The sequence below is a fragment of the Calonectris borealis genome, chromosome Z (assembly GCF_964195595.1).
Source record: "Calonectris borealis chromosome Z, bCalBor7.hap1.2, whole genome shotgun sequence".
NCBI classification, from domain to species: Eukaryota; Metazoa; Chordata; class Aves; order Procellariiformes; family Procellariidae; genus Calonectris; species Calonectris borealis.
This window is the reverse complement of record NC_134352.1, coordinates 59,759,538-59,780,658: the sequence shown is the minus strand read 5'-3', so window position 1 is coordinate 59,780,658 and position 21,121 is coordinate 59,759,538. Positions and strand designations below refer to the sequence as shown.

Below are 21,121 nucleotides of genomic sequence, written 5' to 3'. Positions count from 1 at the left end.
ACTAGATGCTTCATACCGAGCAGGGACTGAAACAGAGTGATATTCAATGTTACACCAATTCTTTGCCAAGCAGTTGCTGATCCTTACTGGTACACGAGCAGCGGTTCTTGCTGAGTTTTTGCAAGTGCTGCCGAGATAATTTACAACAAGCATGGTACGTCAGTGCCTCTTTGTACTTGCAGAAACCTGACTGAAACTGCGAGGTGTTGCCTGGCTGTTAGCAGTAGGATAGCTGCTTCTTGCCCCTGTGTAGTAGGTTGTATTGGGTTTCAATAGGAAAGGGTTAGGGAGCCACTGTCTCACACAGGGGTTGCACAGTTATGCCATGGGACCTCAGTAAGATGCGGGACCTAGTGCCTCACATGAAGACAAGACATCATGATCAGTCACTTGGGTCATAGTTTATTTGCATATAGCACAACAGCTTTTGGCATTAAAAGCTGTGCTCTCCCCCTCTCGTTTTCTCCCCTTTCAACAATGATAACTGGTCATATCTGAAACATATATGGCAGTGTGCGTGAAGACTTTATTCTTGCTTCCTAAAGTTTTATGTGGTAATGATAACTGTCCTTGTTACTTACAGTAGTGCAGTCTACAGTGTCCTTAAAAATGTTATGCTATAACAACATCCATGGTGTATAGTCTTAGATTACACTTTAAAACATCAGTTGATTGATGAAGGATACTCTCCAAGTAGAAGGTGTTGTAAACATTTAATTGGGGAAACCTATTACTGTGGCTGTGTAACTGATGATTTCAGTAGTTGTGTGAGTTGTTGCAGTGTTTGTGTTCTGGTTCTATCTCCAGATATGAAGTGATCAACAGGATAATTCTAGTTGGTCATTGGCCTTTGGAGCAGTTCTATTATGAGATTGCCATGAGTTAATTCTGCATGTTTTTGCTCTGTTATTTCCCTATCTTTATAATTTCCCAGAATTATTGCAGACAGGTTTGCCGGAAATGTGAAACTGTAGCTCTAGTATATGACCACAAAAGCAATGTGGTTTTAATTCTTTAAAGGCAGAGTATTAATTTGAAACCAGTTCAATTTTCAGAAATAAATAAAAGTGTAAAGCACTTCAGTAATATTTATCGTTGGATTTCACCCGTTAATTTTTACACTTTTGTATACATATTTCTTAGTTCCTTAATTTCTTTGTCCTGCTGTCTTAAAAAGCTGCACAGGCAGAAGAAATCAGTTAATTTTATAATAGCACAATTTTCTTTTAGTATATAATAAAGTCATTTACCAGAAAATGAAATGAAGAATATGCCCTGTTTTGTAGAGAAAATTAAATGCAGTTCAACATGATAATACTAAAGCATCAAAGGAAGTTTTGCTAAAAATGAGCAAAGCAGAAAAACAAATTTGGTGAAATATAAAAAAGGTAAAGTTCTTCAGGATTCTGAAGGCAGAAAACTGAAAAAAATACAAGTTCAAAAAAGACAAATAGATCTGCTATTCTTATAGCAGAGGCTATAGCCAAGAGTAAAACTATTCAGAAATAATGTCTCCTGTTAGATTAACCTCATGTTTAGGTCCAGTTACAAACCAAGGAACAGTTAAATTACAGAAAATATATTTCCCTGATGCTGGACCTAATGAAATGGGCCACACTGTTGCTGTTTCTAGTCATAATTGTTGTATCCCAGTTAATGTGGTAAGAAAACTGCATTAAGTCAAACAGAATTGTAACATGAATTCAACAGTGGTAACAGTGAAAATCCATTTACAGAACAAAAGGGCAGAACTGGTGGAAGCTCAGTCACTTCTGTTGTAAGAGGGGAGGACATGACCAGTTTGCGCTGCCCCACATCAGTGGTTTCTGGAGAAAAAGTGTCTGCACAGCATTCTCAGACTAGTGGTTTAACAGAACTTCATTCACACTCAATACTTACTTGCTTTGACTTCCTCTCACAATGTATCTGTTTTAAAGTTGCAACAGGGAGTCAAGAACTATGACAGTGATCAACATAGTCTCAAGCAGAGTAACAGTAGTAGTTTGTGTGACAGGAATCTAAATACTGTTGCTGGAATACCGTCAGAACAAATTATTTCTTTGCAAAACTTGACAAATCAAGTTAAATCTGATGTTGATGGAAACAAAATTAATGGATCGGCTCTAAGTTTAAAACTCTCTTTGCCTTTGTTTGAACATATTTCGTTACAGACAGATGAGTCAGAACCAGCGTATGCAAATCTTATGGATTCAGACAGCATGGACATATTGCAACAGACTATTATAAATGAGGTGCAAAACATTTATACTAATACATCTGAAGATGGAACCAGCTGCGCTGAACAGACACTTCAAGCAAATACAGAAACACTGTTAGCACATGAGCTTTTAGCGGCTACTAATGGAGAAAGTGTTTCTGGAAGTCCTAATAATTCTACCAGTGGTGTACTAAGCACCGTTGAACAAAAGACTCCACAACCAGAGAAAGGAGGGAGGATCCTGCTTAATGCAGAAGAAGGTGTTGAAGGATGTCACATTGAAACTGAAAATGCTAGTAGTTTAGAGATTGAGCCTATAGCTTTACAGGTCCATGAAAAGGACAGACTTCAAATTAGACAAAAGAGAGAGGATCTTCAGGAGACCAATTCAAAAGCAGATTTGCATTTTGGTGTTAATGCAGACAACAAGTCTTCTTATTCATTTCAGATTGTGGAAAACATGCAGAAAGAAACCCCCCAGAAAACAGGTGCCATGTTTTGTTTGAAAATAATTATTTTATGAGTCTGTTGTAAGCATTCTGTGTGTTTTATTAAAAAACCCCAGCTGTTCGTCTCCAGAGAACGTATTTTGCCATAAATAAATAGCAGACACATGGAAAGTGTTGTGGTACCTTCCACTATGCCAGATTATCTAGTTAGTAATTTTTGCTTTGTATTTTTGGGGGCTGTTTTATATCCAAGTTCCCACTGTATTTACCAAAATGTGACCACAATAGTCATTACAATAATTAGAACGAAATTCATAAGTACCATATTTTTTTTTTACTATCTAAGAATCAATAAAGGTCATATTTTCACAAAAGAATCTTTGAATTGTTTTGGATTCAATCTCAGTACATTAACATATGATGAATAGTGGATAAAGATTTATTATGTTAATGTATTTTCAAAAATCGAGTGAGTTACTGCAGGCATTTTTTAACCTAGACTAGGTGGTGATTTTGACATTCATTTTAATATCAGATATAATTTCTGAAATTACAGAGTATTATGCTATGGATACTTTTAAGTTCCTTTGTTAAACCAACAGATGAAGGAGTGTTTGCTGGAGGAAGTGGAACAGAAGGCACTGAAAAAAATGGAGAAGAAGGAAATGCAAAGACCAACGTGCTTTCACAGTTTACTGAGACAGAAGAAGTCCAAACTAAAAGAGTAAGATTAGATCCTCAGGAGACAAGCCAAAAGGCAGCCTCGTATTCCCGTAGCAGCAAAAACAAGCTTTCGTCTAATCAATCACAATTCAGACCAGCATCAGACCAGCAAACATCCAATAAATCAGGTGAAAAGTAAATAATATTTTATAAAAACAGTGGAGTTTTTTTCCAGACATACATGAAGAAGGCTTTTTGTAATACATGAGGGAAAGTTTGGAAAAATATGTATAGCATGTTGAGCAAATATTCTAGTGAGTTCCAAATATTTGAAATATTTCCAGAACTTCTGTACTCCGTTTTACAGACTGCACATACTTACTCTGTTTTGTTTATGTTACATTCATTGGTCTTTCAACATTGTGGTTGAGGGGATGCAGGATCATAACTGAGAGCTTAAAATAATATTAAATTGGTCTGTAGTTAACTATGTTACATAAATGATAGTTTAAAATAACACTAAATTGGTCCTCAGTTAAATGTTTTATGTATCAGAGATCAAAGAAGAAAATCTGGCTCTCTGTATATTTGGCGCACATATATCCACTTACATGTTATAGACTATATCCTTATCAGGACAAATTAGCATAGGCTCTGATTGTACTAGTACATTTGGTTTTAGCTGTAGTGTAGAAACAAACCTAGTCCGGTAGTTATATTCTCTTCTGCCTGCATGTACAGCTTTCTGTTCAGCAGTTTCATCCCATGTCTAAGACTTGCATTTGTCTTGTAGCCTTACCATCACAACAGAGCTCTGGTCTAACTGATTATTCGTTATAACCCCCATGTATTTTTCACTTACTGCTTTTTTGGTACAGCTGGCAGTCATCTTGTGTACTTTGATTCTTTCTGGAACCAGAGAACCATAGCACTCAAGACTTACTAAAACCAAAACCTGTAGTTCAGATGGGATCCTTCCTCTCTTAAAACATTTAAATGTAATATATCTGGACCGCTGATTCAAAAATGTTTATCCTCATATCATTTGACATTCTCCTTAACTTGTGTTGAAATAATAAGAACTGTGTCATTAGATGATAGGAATTTCTTGTGCAGCTTTGCCTTGGTATGGAATAGAGTATTTGTTGTTTCTGATTATTTTAGACAATTCTGTCATTTCTCTCTAGTAATTAAGAGTTTGGGAATTACTTTTTCTGGTTTTGATAGATTTTAAAGTACTTCCTTCTTAGGACCTTAACTGTCTGTGACTATCTCCTTGTATTCTTTTGTTTTCCATAGCAATTTTTTACAACTCCGTATTTATATTTGCTACCATTCACTTCCCATTTTTTCATTTCTCATTTACTGTTGCTCTCTAATTCACTTCCTAAGCCAGGTTGGTTTTTGAATCGGTGCAGCTTTTCATCTCAAGTGTGGGATATGTTGTGAAATAGTTCCTAGCTATTATTCATATTTTTCTGCTGACATTTTTTCTTCAAACTGTTTTTTATTTAAAATTGTTTCCAGCTCTGTAAAACTTTCCCTTTCAAGTAACTACTGTGTCAGTGTAAATGTATGCTTTGTATATACGTACACAGGAAAAGGTGGGTTTTATATAAATAGGTTTATAGAAGTATGTGTGAGTGCATATGTATTTGTGTGTGGATGTAACATTTGATTTATTTTTTCCAAGTGTGTGCAGCAAAAAATTTTAGTTTCTTCCTTGGACTGCAGTTATGTGTTGCTGGGGTCTATTGGTCAAACTTTGGTTGCCTTTGAGTGGGATGTAAATGAATGCTAGCATTAAGTATATCATAAATATTTTGAAAATCAATGGGATTCATGCTTCTACATCCATTAAATGCTTTTAAAACCAGTGTACGTAACAGCGTGTATACTTAATGTAATTCATATAACAAATATACACGCCACCCATATACGCACACATAATATGGACAAATATATCTGCACACATACTATCAACATATTCATTTGTTTACCTCTTTTTGTTGTTTGCTTAGTACCATCTTTCTCTTTGGGTCTTTGTCTGGATGCTCACTAGTCTTATAAGTTGAATTAAGGAGTCATCAGCCAATCTCTGCAATGTCCTGTACACATGACAAAAAACGTACATAGGAAAACTATGTGAAGCTCCCACTGATCCTTTTCTCTTTGATAGTCACAGTCGTCTTGTCCTCTTCTGCCTTCAGCTGTACAGAATGCTGTTTCCTCATCCTGTCTCAGGTGGTTGCTAGTTTTCAACCCGTCTTAAGTTTCTGCTCTCTTGAGTTTCTGGACTTCAAGCTCGTGTTTTCTTTTGGAAGTTGAAGGGAGAAGGAAAGGAGTAGGTGATTCTTGTTACTTACCACTCTCCAGTATTTGGCAGCGTCAGTACTTAGTTTTCTATCTCCGAATTGGTTCCTCCTGTGGTGGGAATGCCTTTTACTTCATTCTGGAAAAAAATCCATGGTATATCTGATACCTGTCATCATTCACTGCTAATTATAGGAAGAATAAACATTGAACGTAGAAATGATTCCTTTCCCTACAGATGTTCTTTTTTGTAGCTCCTATGTTCCTGCTCAATTTTTATAGTAAAGTCTATGTGCATTAATACATTTTTGGATTTTTTTCCTTTATATTTTTTGCCTCCTATATATACAAGTATGATTTAAAAAAACCCTTTATTCCAAACATGTGTCTTACTTTTTGGTCTCCTCTGGAATAGCATTTCACAGATTACTTTTTCCTCCAAAAGAGATTCTTCAGGTAATATTTTATTCAGCTACAATTTAATTATTTCCTTCACACCAGGAGAATGTTGCTGTTTGAGAGGTGATGTGAGAAAGGCTAGCCCTTCGTACAGTTGAAGGCATTAGTAGCTTTGGAGAGAGGGACAATGGCATTCAGATTGCAGAAGAAAAAGGTGGAAGGTGGGATAATGTTTTCTGACTTGTGGGGTTTTCAGATTTTTTGCTATCTCATGCCTTTTTGTCATTAACTGGCTTTTCTATCTCATCTGATTGTTCCTGTGTCCCAGTGGTCTTCCTTCTATTATTCTGTTCTTGAATAAAAATCTTTTCTTCCTAAATGATGGCGTATCACTTTCATCTACAGTCAATCACTTACTAGGCTCTCAACATTCCTATTCTGCTTATACAGAAGGAAGGTACAAACAGCTTGCTTCTTTTCTTATAGTTCAATCTGTGGAAAGAATTACTTATAGACAAATGCTGAAGTATTCAAATATCTTTTTGAAGGAGGATATCCTTGAAATATATGGCAGCCTAATCTAGTCTGATTGCTGGTTACTGTAATCTCTCCATCTTATCTTTGTACGTGTGCTGACTAGATTTTGTATTTGCCAAGTTCCTGATCTTTCCTGTTCATGACACACCTGGCAATGCATTCCACAGAGAACCAGTATTTTGTGATTCACATACCAATGTCCTATTATGCTTTTGCAAATGTTTCTTAACAACGATGAAGAAAACTGTTGTGCATGACAATTTAACTGGAAAACTTTGCAATTATTCCTGTTCACTTGCAGCCGATATTGCTAAGGGTCATTAGCTTAATGGACTGTTGTGCTCCTTTTTTTTCTCCTAGTCTCTATGAGAGAGAGACTCTTTCTCCTTCTCCCATGAATCAAAGGGGAAGAAAAGGAAGAACCAGAAAGTGGATGATTGCTTTGGGAGTTGAGACCCAGAAGCTTTTAGACAAAACACATTACACTGACTTACAGAAAAGTAAGTCTCAGATTGGAGGAGTATTTCAATAACGTGAGCCCTCTGTGTGCTCTAGAATCTCAATTTTCATTTTAAAAAGAAATCTGTAGCTCTTCTGGTTGCCAGTACGGTGTGGGCCAAGCACCCCCAATGCAAAGAGGGCCACCTGAATGCTTTCTGACAGGTTAGAATAGCCTACGGTGTGCTCCATCCTGCCATAGTCTGGCTGCAGCAGTGCCTGAACAAGCTAGTTTAAAATTAGTATAGATATATCCTTACTATATGTCTGCCTTTAATATAGTTGCAGTATGTCTTTCATGTTCTTCCAAACAGTCTTGGATGACAAGCTCAGTAGTTTACCTTAAAGGAAACCTTGGAAAAGCAGATTTTCCAGAAGGCAGGAGGAACCTGAAGAAAGGCAGCTGTCATGTCATGGAAGATGTTAGATAGCAATGGATACTGATAACTGAAAATATTTGAGAAGACAGCATGTCTGACGGGAAGAGGAAATACTTGGGATGCAGCAAGTAATTGTTCATAGGAATAAGTAAAAAAACATGGATAAGAGTTGTAAAATGCTTATTTAAAACCGTACACTTTCCTTTTTTTGGACAAATTACAGATTTTCAAGAAATCAGAGAAAGAACACAGTGAACTCTTAAAAAATCTGATAGCATAGTATTATAACAGCAGGAACAGGAGTTAAAAAAAAGCTAACATGCATGGTAGAGCTTTTGAAGATTTATACACCCTGTCTTTTTGGTTGCAGTTTTGGGGGAAGGCGTTGTCCTTACTCTATATGCAGAATCTTTTTTTTTTCCTTTGTATCTCCTACAATTTGATATGTCTGTAACCTGAAGCCTCAGAATTAGGACCCATCGGATGGTGACATGATAAATTTAAAGTGGCTGTTGTTTGTTTTGTGAACCAATAAGAGAAGGATTAAATCAAGTTTATTTACAATTATGGGTCCAATCCTGCCCAGGTTTAGTTAAAAGGCAGTTCAGCTATGTCACTAGACACTAATCAAAGATTTGTAATCAGTCTACAGGACTTTTTCACATGACAGCTGTAAAAATACCTTATGTAGAAACCTATATCTTCTCTGATACAGAATTAGGAATGGAAAAGAGGTGATGGTCAAGTCTTCACTTCTATATAGTTTCTTAAATATCTTTATGTGCATACTTTATATATTTAGCAGGCATGCCTGGTAGCTTGAAAGCAGTCCATGGAGAAACATAACATACTCCCTACCTCTATACAGTACAAAACTTCAATCTTGTTTCCTTTTTCATTGAGCCCTAATTCATTGTACCCTTGCTAAGTTGTCTAGATTTGAACTGTAAATTCTTTTGCATAGGGTCTGTTTGTTATCTGAGCTGTTAATGCAGTACCTTCTAAACTTTTGATGTAGTCAATTAATGTTATTGAATAATTAAGGCAACAGTATTGCACACATTTACATTAATTCAAATGAGTTGTGAAGCTTAATTCTTTGTTTACAATGAAACATTTTTTGTGGTTCTTAATAACACTCAATGTGTGTTTAGAATCCTCCCTATCTACCAGAAAAGAAGCTGTAATTTTACATGGTACCTGTGATACAAGAGCTGGGAGAAAGATGAAAAAGAAGAGAAATGCAAAAGGGGAAACTCAGCTGCATATTGCTGCTAGGAGAGGAGATTTGTCTTTGGTGAAAACTCTAATATCATCTGGAATTTGTGTCAATGAACAGGACTATGCAGGTTTGAAAATTGCTCTCTTATGGGCTTGTTTTGTGATACAATTTTATATCATTTATAGTATATATGGTTTTATATAATTAGTGTAATTTTAATATAATTATGGATTCTTGATTTATGATATAATTGTGAGGAGGAAAGGAAGTCATTCAACAAGTGCAAGCACAGTCAGTGAATTCCTGGATTTTGTGTCTCAGCATGGAGCTAATGCAGCCTTTTTCTCAGCAGGGGCATTAATCGGGTCTTGCTCCTTTGCTCAAGAGCACGTTTTCAGAGATACATACGGAAAGTGGATTTGAAAGTTCAGCGGGAGAACTAATGCTTACACACATGAGTATATACACATGTGAAGCACAGTCACATAAATCTTACTTTCTTAGGCAATGACAAAAATCAGATGACAAAATTATTTTTTCTTTTTCCTACCTAAATGTGTAATGCATTTCTATTTTTATAGTCTCAGAATGGATGGTATTCTATTCTGAATGCCTGGCAGACTTAATATTATATAATGCCACTGGGATTAGAAATCAGACTATTAATATTACGCTTCTGAGTTTTTAGAGTCTTTCTACGCTATTGTTTTGTTTCTTTTATTATTTTTAGTAGTGTAGTAGAAAAGTAAACAATATTTTTCTGCTTAATATTGGATACATTTTTCTCTAAAGCAAACTGAATTACACAGGAAGTAATTTACCTTGGCATTTCAAGACCATTGTTTGTATAAGATTCATCTTAAAGAGTCCTTGCTTATAGTACAGCAAACACAGCAAAATGTATAATCACTAATTAGTGATCTGTGTGGATCTTTCCAAATCAGATGCATGCTGTATGTGTTATCTTTCTTTTATTAGGTTGGACAGCAATTCATGAAGCTTCTAATGGTGGGTTTACTGAAGTGATCTTAGAATTACTGAAAGCTGGTGCTAATGTTAACAGCAGAAGTCTGGATGGTATTTTGCCAATACATGATGCTGTTTCTGGCAATTATTTGGAGGTATGTTTTTCTTTTACATTAGATTTCCTGAGCCTGATTTCCAGACGAGGGTCAGCAAAGCAAAACCCTGGTTAAAAAAGGGAAGTCAAAGTTATTAATGCAATTTTAGTGTAGATTTGCATTTAGGAAATAAACAAATATTCTTTGAAGTGATCAAAATTAGAGAAAAAAGTATTTTTCAATAGTGACAGTTGAAATTGTACAGTTAGTTGACATTTTTAGTCCAGCAGACAAAAGAGAAAAATTCAGATGCTCCCCATGATTCTCTCCCACATATTGGGCTTTTTAAAAATAATCCTGAAATTGAGCATTCTCATTTTGAGCATCTAGTCCAACCCCATTGCTGTGGGCAGGGACATCTTTCACTTGGTCAGCTTGCCCAAAGCCCCGTCCAACCTGGCTTTGAATACTTCCAGTGATGGGGCATCCACAGCTTCTCTGGGCAACCCGTTCCAGTGTCTCACCACTGTCACTGTAAAAAATTTCTTTTTTGTAAAGAAAAAAACCTAGGCTTGCTGTTTAAAAATCAACCATTTTTTTTATTAACTGGTCCCTTCCAACCCAAACCATTCTATAGTTCTACAGAATAGCATAGGCTATTTCACTGGGAAGGAACCTACACTGGGAAGGAACCTACAATGATCATCTTGTCCAACTGCCTGATAATTCAGGGCTGACCAAAAGTTAAAGCCTGTTGTTAAGGGCATTGTCCAAACGCCCCTTAAACACTGAAAGGCCTGGGGCATCGACCACCTCTCCAGGAAGCCTGTTCCACCCTCTTGGTAAAAAAATGCTTCCTAGTGTCCAGTCTAAACGTCCCCTGGCGCAGCCTTGAACCATTCTCACACGTCCTCTCACTGGATCTCACAGATCAGCACGTCCCTCTCCATGTCACCTCCTCAGGAAGCTCTGGAGAGCAATGAGGTCGCCCCTCAGCCTCCTTCTCTCCAAACTAGACAAACCCAGAGTCCTCAGCTGCTCCTCATAGGACATGCCTTCCAGCTCTCTCACCAGCTTTGTTGCTCTCCTTTGGATGCATTCAAGGACCTTCACATCCTTCTTAAATCGTGGAGCCCAGAACTGCACACAAATAAATAAAATGTTGTTTTGGCACAGTGAGTTTCAGGGAACTGAGCATAAAAAAGTGATGCCATGGCTCAAATATACCACTTCTACTCCTGTCAGAAAAGCTGATATTTCATCACATTTATCCTTTCTGTCAGCAAAGATAAAATGAAGGGGATGATCTCACAGGCCTGGTGCCAAACTATCAATAGGGTTCTTGAAAACATATAGGCTATTATTCAGTATTGTGGGGGAAAACTGACGGAGAAGATTCTGAACTTCTAGAGAGTATTCTGTTTCTGATACTTTCTGATACTTAACAGCACTCTGAATGTAAGAAAGAAGAAGAAATACTAAAGATGAGAAATCATACGTATGAAAATTCTTTACCATCCAAGCTCTGATCTCGTCACACTTTCATATGATCTGAATTTTAGAGGGTAGATGACTCCACCAACGCCACTAATCTCATTTCCACATTTTACAATTAAGCAGACTTGCAAGTGATTTGGAATTAGGAAAAAAATCATCAGTGCATGTAACCAAAAACCAAAACCACTATTAAATACTCAAAGAAAAATATCCACGTTTCTGCACTTTGGTCTTAATACAATTGACCACTTCCTTTTAATTTAGATATACGACGTTTTGTAATTGCTCTCTATAACAATACCATAAAGATGGTAGTTTTAATGACAAGTTGTGAATTATTTGTGTATTTTAATGGAAAAATTGGAAATGTAAGATACAAGTCTGTGTTGATAATAGGCAATTAAACTTGTTTGTTTAATTGGGATTGCAAGTGTAACGGGTTTTAGAGTATCTTATTTGTACCTTTATTAGTTGTGATTTATGATAGATACAACACATATAGTTGTCCACAACAAGAATAATCACAATACAAATAATAATAATATATAACAGGCAGTCAGGATTCTACTACAGCATGGAGCAAATCCCTGTGAGAGGGACGATTCAGGGAAAAGTGCTTTGGATAAACCTTGTGATGATGAAATGAAAGAACTGCTGAAGTCTTACAGTGCTATGGACTCTGTACTTCCTGTTGAGAGCACTGAAGTTACAGGTGTGTTGGTTTCGTAATGCAAATCATAGGATTACCCTGTAGTCTTAAGGAAAAACTGTACATTAGAATGCTGCTGATTTGCGGAGCTGCATATTGCCTGGCACTGATATTTTCAGCTCTATTAACTACTGAATTTTATTTATTTATTTATTTTCAGAAGATAGTATATATGAGGGTTTTTGTTTTTTTTCCTGAGAGAATGAGGTATAAGGACATATTTGGCTCTTCAGATTTTTGTTATTATCTGTATTTCCCTTCACAGGAACCTTGTGTTTTTGAAAGTGGTAGCTTTAAAGACTTACTTCCTTATGCTACCTAAATTGGATCTCATTTGCATATACAAGATTTTTTTTTTTATGATGTGATCTGTCATTGCATCTTTGTAACCTATATTAGCTAATCTAGCCTATTATGCTCCTGCAAATTCATTTAAAATTCTATTTATTTTTTCCTAATCGTGCAGAGAGGACATATCCTTTTAGGTCAAGAAGATCTAAACGTCATTGTTACGACTGCTGTAAAAATGATGATGCAGCTTTGGAGCAACAACATGGGAAATACAGTGTGGTAAGTATAGATAATAGAGTTTTGTTAAACTGCTTCATAGTGTAGTACTGCATAGTGTCATTTACTGACTGAGTAACATGAAAATCATTTAAATAATGAACCCTTTAGAATGTATGTAAAAAACCAGCATGCAGAGGCTTACAGTATCTAAGCTGTGGTTTACAGTATATAAGTGTGTATATTATCACTTCTCGCTGTTCATGTTTCCTGTGCACTTACATTTATTGTGCAAACAGTAGTCAATACTTATATACATTTCTTACTGCTTATATGAATAGAAAAAAGGCCAGGAATCCTGAGGCTTTTCATCACGTTTCCAAAATGGCTCTTTGAAAGAGTAATAGTTTTTCTTAATGATAATGAAGGTATTTAGGAATTGTTTAATCTTAATTTAAAACAGCCAGGAAGATTTTTGCACAAGTTGTATGTTAGGAGAGTGCTCTTGCTGGTATCTGTGGGCTATGTCTACGTTGTCCAGGTGATGCTGTTATGGTGAAATTCACTGTCTAATCCCTTCAGTGTGCTCAGAGGTGGGACTCTGAGCATGGACTAGTTTGAAAGCCTGGGCAAAACCAGGCTGTGACAGCCCCTTGCAGAGCATACCCTTGGCACTATATACTTCTATCCTTCCAGTGCCCCCATTGTTTTTATACAGTAATTCCCTGCCTGGGATGATTTGAGTCCACCAATACTTATCCTGCAGGCCATACATCATGATTTTATGTGGTGCACTTGGCTCTGCTTCTTACTGTCATTTCTGTGTTTGTTAACAGGAGTCTGTTGCTACCATACAAGATGCAGAAGAGAAGCAAAAAGAACTGTTGCTACTTGAATTGAGAACTTCCAGAGATGCAGGTAGACGTAAATTCAAGTTGTTTCACTTTTTTTGAGGGGGGTAAATATCTTTGGTAATATAATTGTTTTTGAAATAGTATTGCCCGTAATAGATTTGAATATCTCCTCTGGAAAATACAGCTTCAGAGAATAAGATTTTAATAACAGCTCCCAGGTAAGTGTGCTTCCTGAAGTACTTCCATTTTACGTAGGAATGAATACGATGACAGAAAAAGGAAGCATGCCGCTTGGAGGCATGTGTTTCAGGTCAACCTAATCATATAAAAAGGGATCATTAGATAAGAATGCACACTGTTGGCAACATTATTCAGTTACAAGTACATGAGCCCCTCCGTGAGCAAGAACAGCTATGTCTGTGTGTAAAGTAACAGATGCAGCATTTTCATTCTAGTGCGGCTGGACTTTCAGGATCCTAAAATAATTTATGAGGGAAAAAAGAGAAATCTTTAAGGCAGACACTGTGGATGATGGGCAGTTTCAGAAATGCTGGTTCCTGGAGGTGTAATTTGTCTTAGGCAATCAAATCTCAGTTCAGATTAATCTCAAGAGCCTACTAAGTGACACTGACTTCCTAGGAGATCACAGTGCTGGTGCTGCGTGGCACTTTGAGTTTATTGTGTCTGTGCTATGACTGTTCAAGTGGCAAAGCTAGCTGCAGGAATGCCTTTGACCAAAGTCTCTCTCCCCAGCTGCCCTCGCCATCTAGGCAGGGCTGTTTAGTTTGCAGCAGTTCATGCCCATGAAACAGTTTTGCTTCCTGACAGCAAGGAAGGGTTTTTTAAAAGTTTATTTTCCTGAATATAGGGTGGAGCTTTCAAATTATATTTAAAATAGTCAATTTATCCCTTTAAAAATAAATGTGAAATACGGAATTATGCATATTTGTAGCTTTCAACTCAAATTTATGGCATATGAGCTGTTAATTAAAATTGATATGTTTTCTTGAAAAATGTTTGACAACCAGGTACATGATACAATAGGCAGAAGCCTATAGACAGAGATAGGTGCAATTTCAAAAATGAGAAAAATAAAACTACCAGACTTTTCCTGTTTAGGGCTATGAGAGGGATGAACATGGTGATCTGTTACCACTACTGACAAAACCATTAATAATCTAGCACGTTTTAAACTAAATCATAGTTATTACTTGTCAAGAGGCACAAGACTGAACAAGAACCTAGAAGTACACTGATGAACTTAAAACGCAGAATAAAATCCTTAAGGTATTTGCATGCAGTACAACCTACTGTAAATAATAGATTCAAATTCCCTATTAAGCTGCCTTAATAAGAGCAATATTTTCATATTTTTCTATTTTAATAAGTAAGTAAATACTGGTGGATACTATGAAACAGGTTTGGGGATACATTTTATAAATACCATTTTTAATCCTGTAATTTCCCATTTTTCATGATTATGGAAAGCTCGTATTTCCTGTTTTAGAATTTCAGGAATTAGATTACATGTTTAGCATATTAATCCCAGTGGTATCTGCTGGTCATGACTTCTGAGCCCTCCCTTATGTTATATGGCTAAGAGGGCATATAAAGAAGAATTTATAATTGCTCTTCTTATTTTAGAAGAATATAGCTGACAAAAAGAGACAATTTATAATTAATTTTATTTTATAGTGTAGATTTGAAACTATGTAAAACTATGATGTATATGTTTTTACCATTATATGTAACTTGGAACAGTCTAAGCTCATTAAACTATTTTATAATGCTTCAAACATAAAGGTTTTAACCACCTTGTTAAGATTGTGTAACTTCTGCAGGTAGCCTCACGTATAATTCTCATGTTATGTAGCTCCTTGCAACACAAAGAACTTCAAAAGTTTGAGTGCTTATCATCCATAGATCAGTTCTTTAATCTATCCTGTTCTCTTAGTAATTTCCTACGCAAGACACTTGCATTTCAAAATTTTCCAGTACTTGGGCTACTTCCTTTTAATTTAAACTTGTATTTAATTCTTTCTATGAAGAATTTCATTAAAAGTACTCTGCTTGTAATGAGCTATCAGTATGCATGACAGTATAAGGTACTGCTGTAACAATATTTTCATACTTTGGCTGTGTATTTTCTACATTAAAAAATGTTATTACTATAATTATTTTTTACTGCTTATTGCCATCATCATTTTGATTATATCAAAATATTGGACAGATGTATACATCCAAAGGCTGTCTCAGATGCAAGATACTTTGAATGAAATGCTTGCAGAACAGAAAACAGAAAGGGATACGCTTGCTAAAAAATACAGGTAAGTAGAATACAAGGATTGTATTTATGGAAAGCTATTCTTTATAGCAATAGTGATAGAGTTGTTAGAAGGTTAGCATACAGTAGCGTGAAAGTAAAACTATGTGGTTTTCATTCAGATTTTGCAGATTTCATTCAGATAATGGCTTCAGTTACCTCCAGTAAGAGTTTACATCGAGGAAGAACTTCAGGGTTTAGCGAACGCATACTAATCAGTTACCGTGCACACAGTGAGCATTGAAATTAGATAGTGAACATACAAAAGGTGTGGAAAAATACTTAAGCAGAAATTAGGACATGGAGGTACTGAGCAATTAGATTACTTTTGCAGCATCATGGAGGAAAGCAGTAGCAACTCCGACACTACTTTCAGTGTCCCTGCCTCTGATTTTGTTTCTTTAGCACCCCTAGATTGGGAGCGTTCAACCAACAGCCCACAAGAGCCATTTAGAGCAATGGCTTGAAGCATGCTTGCAGATATTTCTTTTTTTGTGAGGACACATCAAATGTGAGCTGGGAGTGCTCACCTCAGTGTGAGCATGGACTATGTGAATTGTCAGCTTCCTGCTGCTAGCTCTCACAGGGCTCTTTTTTACGTCCTTCTAAGAGGGACTACCTGAATGCTAGTCATGTGGTGAGTGCTCAGCTAACAATGTAGCATTGTGTTCAATGGATGCTTCTAGGCCATCTGATGAGGATGTCTACATATTGTTTGTGTGAACAGTATTTGTTTGGTCATGTAAAAGAACAGCGTACAGCTTTCAGGTAGTTCCACGGCAAAACATATAGGCTGGTTGAGCAAAGAGACTGAAACATTTCTGTCACGGACCATTTTACAGCTATAAAATGTAGGATACATAGATTACACGGATAATAAAAAAAAAGAGAGGGTTTTATGTGAAGAGAAGTTAGGGTTCCAGATCATCCTTGTGAACAAAGCAGTGACTGAATTAAGAAACAAGAACAGTAAAATTAGTATCTACACAAACTTATCTGCCTTCTAATATTGAGAGTGAAACTATGTTCCAGAGCAAAGTGATAAATATTTCTGGGTATTGCAGTTACCCTGCAGCTAGTGCAACAGCTACCCATCAACAGTAACGAGCTACGTGCCAAATTACATTAAATTTCCTTTTTATTATTTATATGGTGAACATTTTATTTTTAGCTAATTAACATATAAGCTTTTGTCGCACAATGCATGAATGTACAGAAGATCAGGAGGCATCATCACATTTTCCATCTTTCTGTTGTTCAGTTAGTTGGCCCAGGGAGACATACAAAACTTACCTGAAGAAACAGTGCTAGGAAAGTGTGTCAAGCCTCACCGGCCGTGTAGGAGTCCATAGTTGTCAAGGCTTACTCTTATCAGTTATTGACTATACGCTGATACGTTGATCATACCATGGATTCTAAACACATGTGATAGCAAGCAATATCACAGTACAGACACCAATACTATGCTGTGGTTTGGCTGTCCTTGTTCTGCACCAGCTAGTCTTGCTGTACCTCTGTTCTGATCCCCTCACAGTCTCTATCCTCCAAGACTGGGATTGTGTTACTTTATGGCACCTCTGCTGTGAGTTAAAAGCAAACCATGCTTGCTATTCCTTTTCCCACACCTTGTGGTACTCCAGTGTCTTCCCAGCATGGTGCCAGAGTGGTAATGCAATCACGTGTCACATGAGGGGGAATTAGGAGGAAGGAGTATTATGGTGGGCTAGTGGCTCTTGTGCCAAAGGAAGTAGGGGAAATAAGGAATTCCCTTCCAGCAGGAAGGAGGTAAAGTCCCCCAGGGAAGGAGTCTCACAGGGAGACCAGCTCAGCTAGGGAGCAGGGTTTGATGAAGGGAGAGACATTCCCAAACTAACATACAACATCCTAAACCGCTCTGTCCTCTTTTCTTAATGGTCATGTGGTATTATTACAGTTGTGGCTTCACAAAATGTTTTGTTGTGTATGCCATAAAAAATTTCTGATAGTATCATCCTTCAGTAGCTCATCCTGAGCTCATTTTAAAAGGTTCCAAATTAGAGCCACAAAGGCATTGAATTCAATGAACTACTGTGATTTGTGGTGGTAAAAGAGCAGCCAGTGATAATACACACCCAGTTCCGATTCTATGAATTAAGGGTATTGTAGGAGGACAAGGCTATTACTGGAGTTCTGATGCTTTGCATCCTACTTCTAGACGGGATTCTACAGTTTGTTGTGCATAAGCCTGGGATTTGAACTATGAACTTCATACATGATAAAAAGATTGTTCAAATTTTAGGTGTTGGCAGAGTCCTTTGAAACACATTCCTGTTCTTAGTGGGTTATGTCTATTAAACTGCTTGTATTTTGCATTTACAGCAACTCTGGTGTCCTTATTATTACTTTTTTTGTTTTCTATAGGGCTTCAGTGGAATCTTTTAAAAAAGGAGCACTGAGGAAACAATTAGTTAACCTTGCTTCTAGGCAAAAGAGTCTGTTGACTGTTGCCCAAAACCAGGAAGAATTAGTGCAAAAAATACAAAATTACAGAAAAACAAAGCAAGTGTTGAGTGCATCATGTTCAGAGAAGCAAATCTCAAACTTATTTATTTCCCGTGGAAATGATAAAAGACAAAGTTTAACTGCTGATGAAATCATGTCTCCTGATGTAGTTACATTTAGTATGGGGCTTGGTGCCAGTATGCCTAATGGAAACAGAGTAGAAGCACATCTCTCTTTAGAAAATAGATTTTCAGCTCAGGAATGCAGCCAACATCCACACATCTGCTTGGGTGAGACAGGAGCAAATAAAGAAGCAATTAGAAACAAAGAGGCTTCTGATCATGCTTTGGCATCCGAAAACAGGGTAAGAGAATATCCCTTCGACAACATGTCAAAGCTGACAAATGCTGTAGAAGTGGTGACATTGCCTTCAGAACCTACTGTTTCCACTGCTAAAACAAAGGGCTCACAGCAAAAAGACATTGATTGTGTAGCAATTGCAGAACAAGGAAACAAGTCTTTAAAGGCCACTTCAGTGACCAATGCATTAAAATTTGTAGAACCTCGAAGCACTGTTGTCAATAACAATGTCTGTCAGCCAGGCAGTGACTGCCAGCAGGTTCTTACAGATGAGAATCTACACAGATATGTAAGTAAGAAAGAAGCTTTCCAGCAGCAGCAAGTAATTTTGTCAACATCTACAAAGAACTTCCCTAATAATCTGCAGCAAATGATCTTTCGGTGTAGTGAGAACTCATTTAATGCCAACTCGGTGCTTACAAATCTTACCTCAAATACAGATTATCCAGTAAACCTGAGTGAGAAATCTTCCCAGAGCTACAGTAATCAGGAATGTGAACAAAAACAAGTGAGGTATGGAAGAAAAAATAGGAAAAAGCTTCAGTTGATAGATCTACTTGAATTGGGAAGGATTAAGCCGGGAGAAAATGTTTTAGAATTCAAACTGCAGGTAATTGTTGAGATATAATAATGTTAATATTAGTGTGTAATGAAAAAAAAACCCCACTAAAATGGGGAAACGGCAGTTCTCAAGGTTTAGTCTGCATCTTCAGCACTTAGTATTGAAAATTTTTATTCATTGGTTACAGATAATCTTGTATGAGTTTTAAAGGAAAATGCTATGGATGATGTCTTCTGTCAGCCCATAATTTTAACACTCATAATATTGCATATGTGAAATTTGTGTTTAATTTTGCATTATCAGTTTGTTAACATTTTCTATTGTTAGAACTAGAGTGGAATCATTGGTTGGACTACATTGTGTAATACCTGATTTTCATATTGGAAAGAGCAGGAACGTTAAGGTTTTTATGACTTAATGTGATTCTTGGAACAACTATCAAGTCCCTCAAATAAAGAAATGTGACATCAAGGATTTCCTAGTGCTGTGACAGGCATGAATAGAAGCAAAATTACTTGTGTACATGCCAGCTGATTCTATAGTTTACAGTCTGGTGTGAACCATATTTGAAAAAGAAACAGAAAAAAAAAAACCAAACCCAACCTTTTTTTTTTAATACAAAAGCATGTCCCTGTGCCTCCAAATACAGAGCAGGTTTGCAAGGCAGCTGCCAGGGGACTGGCTTGGTATTCAGCAAATGATGGAATTATTGTCTGAATTCCCAGCTGCGAGCTAGTTAATTTCCAGGGCAACATATTGATTAAGACATTAAAGGTTCTTTTCAGCCAACTCACCAGGTATAGTTAATGTAGAAAAGGTTCCTTTTTCTGCAACTGTAATCTGCTCGGGAATACTTTTCTGCTAAGAGTGGTCATTTCGTGTGGTCTTGTGTTTTGTAACATAAGGCAGCGTGAGTAAGTCACAAGCCTCTACATTGGGCCATGTCATAAGTATATACACATGCTTCTTTTCTTTAAAGGACATGTAATATTCCTCTGAATCTCAAGATGGCTAAATGGAAGGATGAAGAATTCAGTATGCTTACTGTCATTTCTCAAGACTGTCATCTGTGATACTGGCTTCATGCATGTGGATCTTAAGGAATTATAACCCTGTATTGAAATGTTGATGTTTGGAGTGTAGAGAAGTCAGTGATTTTTGCTAGAATGAAAACAACACTCATTTATGTCTTGGAAGACAGTGCTATAGAGATTGAAGTCTAGAAGTCAGCATCTATTGCGTTGCAAAAAGGAGATGATCAGTAAAGTTTCCTTCTTTATCATTATAGAGATGTACTTGATAACAACATACAGCTAGTACATAGTCCTTTCTTAAGGTTAGCTTTGGACAGGCAGAATGCACTTTTTGAATGCTGTAGACCTAAGCTATGAAACTATGAACTGGATTGAGTGTTCATCAAAATATTTGGGTTAAACATCTTAGATTCTTATAGACATCCCAAGACAGTGATATGGTAGGAGGAGGTTCAGTATTTGCTGGTGGATCATTCTCTTATTCTGATTGTTTAACCTCACGCATGCTAAGCAACCTTACTAAGTTCTAACATAGTTTACCAACAGCTAATTTTTGTGTTATTTAGCTGAGTTAGTCTAACTGCGACCAGTATAACAAAATCATAATTTACTGAACTGTAAACAACTATAAGCTGTGCTTCTGGAGGTGCATATGTTTGCAGAACTGTACTAGCATTATCAAAGAGGCAGTAACAATAAATTCTTTTATATTTAATTTTGCATAAAATAAGGCTGCCAGGTTTCTCCTAAAACATGTAAGTGATGTCCCTTGACATAAGTGAAGTTTTTATGCAAATATATTTCATCTTTGAATCATTGCTGGAATTTCACTGTAACATACATTTGTTCCGCATGTGTAAGACAGATTGCGTTTGAGTAACAGTTTCTTGGTGCGCAGACTTTCCTCTTGTGAGTTCCTGAGTTTACTGTTGCAAATTAACTTAGTCACAGCTTTGTTATGTCTAAGAGGACCTAAGATGCAAATAGAGTTCTGATAAACACACATAGGGAGATTTGTCCTCTGACAGTGGTGTCTGTGTGGCCAAAACATCTT

At 36.8% G+C, this 21,121-nt stretch overlaps 1 protein-coding gene across 1 annotated transcript in view; it reads left to right on the top strand.

The window, feature by feature from the left end:
• Positions 1–21,121, top strand: part of ANKRD31 (ankyrin repeat domain 31) — a 69,357-nt gene that overhangs the window by 34,112 nt on the left and 14,124 nt on the right. Inside the window, exons 14-23 of the mRNA XM_075136744.1 lie at positions 682–693; positions 2,172–2,706; positions 3,270–3,518; positions 8,612–8,806; positions 9,658–9,800; positions 11,790–11,949; positions 12,413–12,516; positions 13,293–13,371; positions 15,538–15,634; positions 18,031–19,081. Coding sequence (XP_074992845.1) covers positions 682–693; positions 2,172–2,706; positions 3,270–3,518; positions 8,612–8,806; positions 9,658–9,800; positions 11,790–11,949; positions 12,413–12,516; positions 13,293–13,371; positions 15,538–15,634; positions 18,031–19,081 — 2,625 coding nt within the window. The remainder of the gene's footprint in view (positions 1–681; positions 694–2,171; positions 2,707–3,269; positions 3,519–8,611; positions 8,807–9,657; positions 9,801–11,789; positions 11,950–12,412; positions 12,517–13,292; positions 13,372–15,537; positions 15,635–18,030; positions 19,082–21,121) is intronic.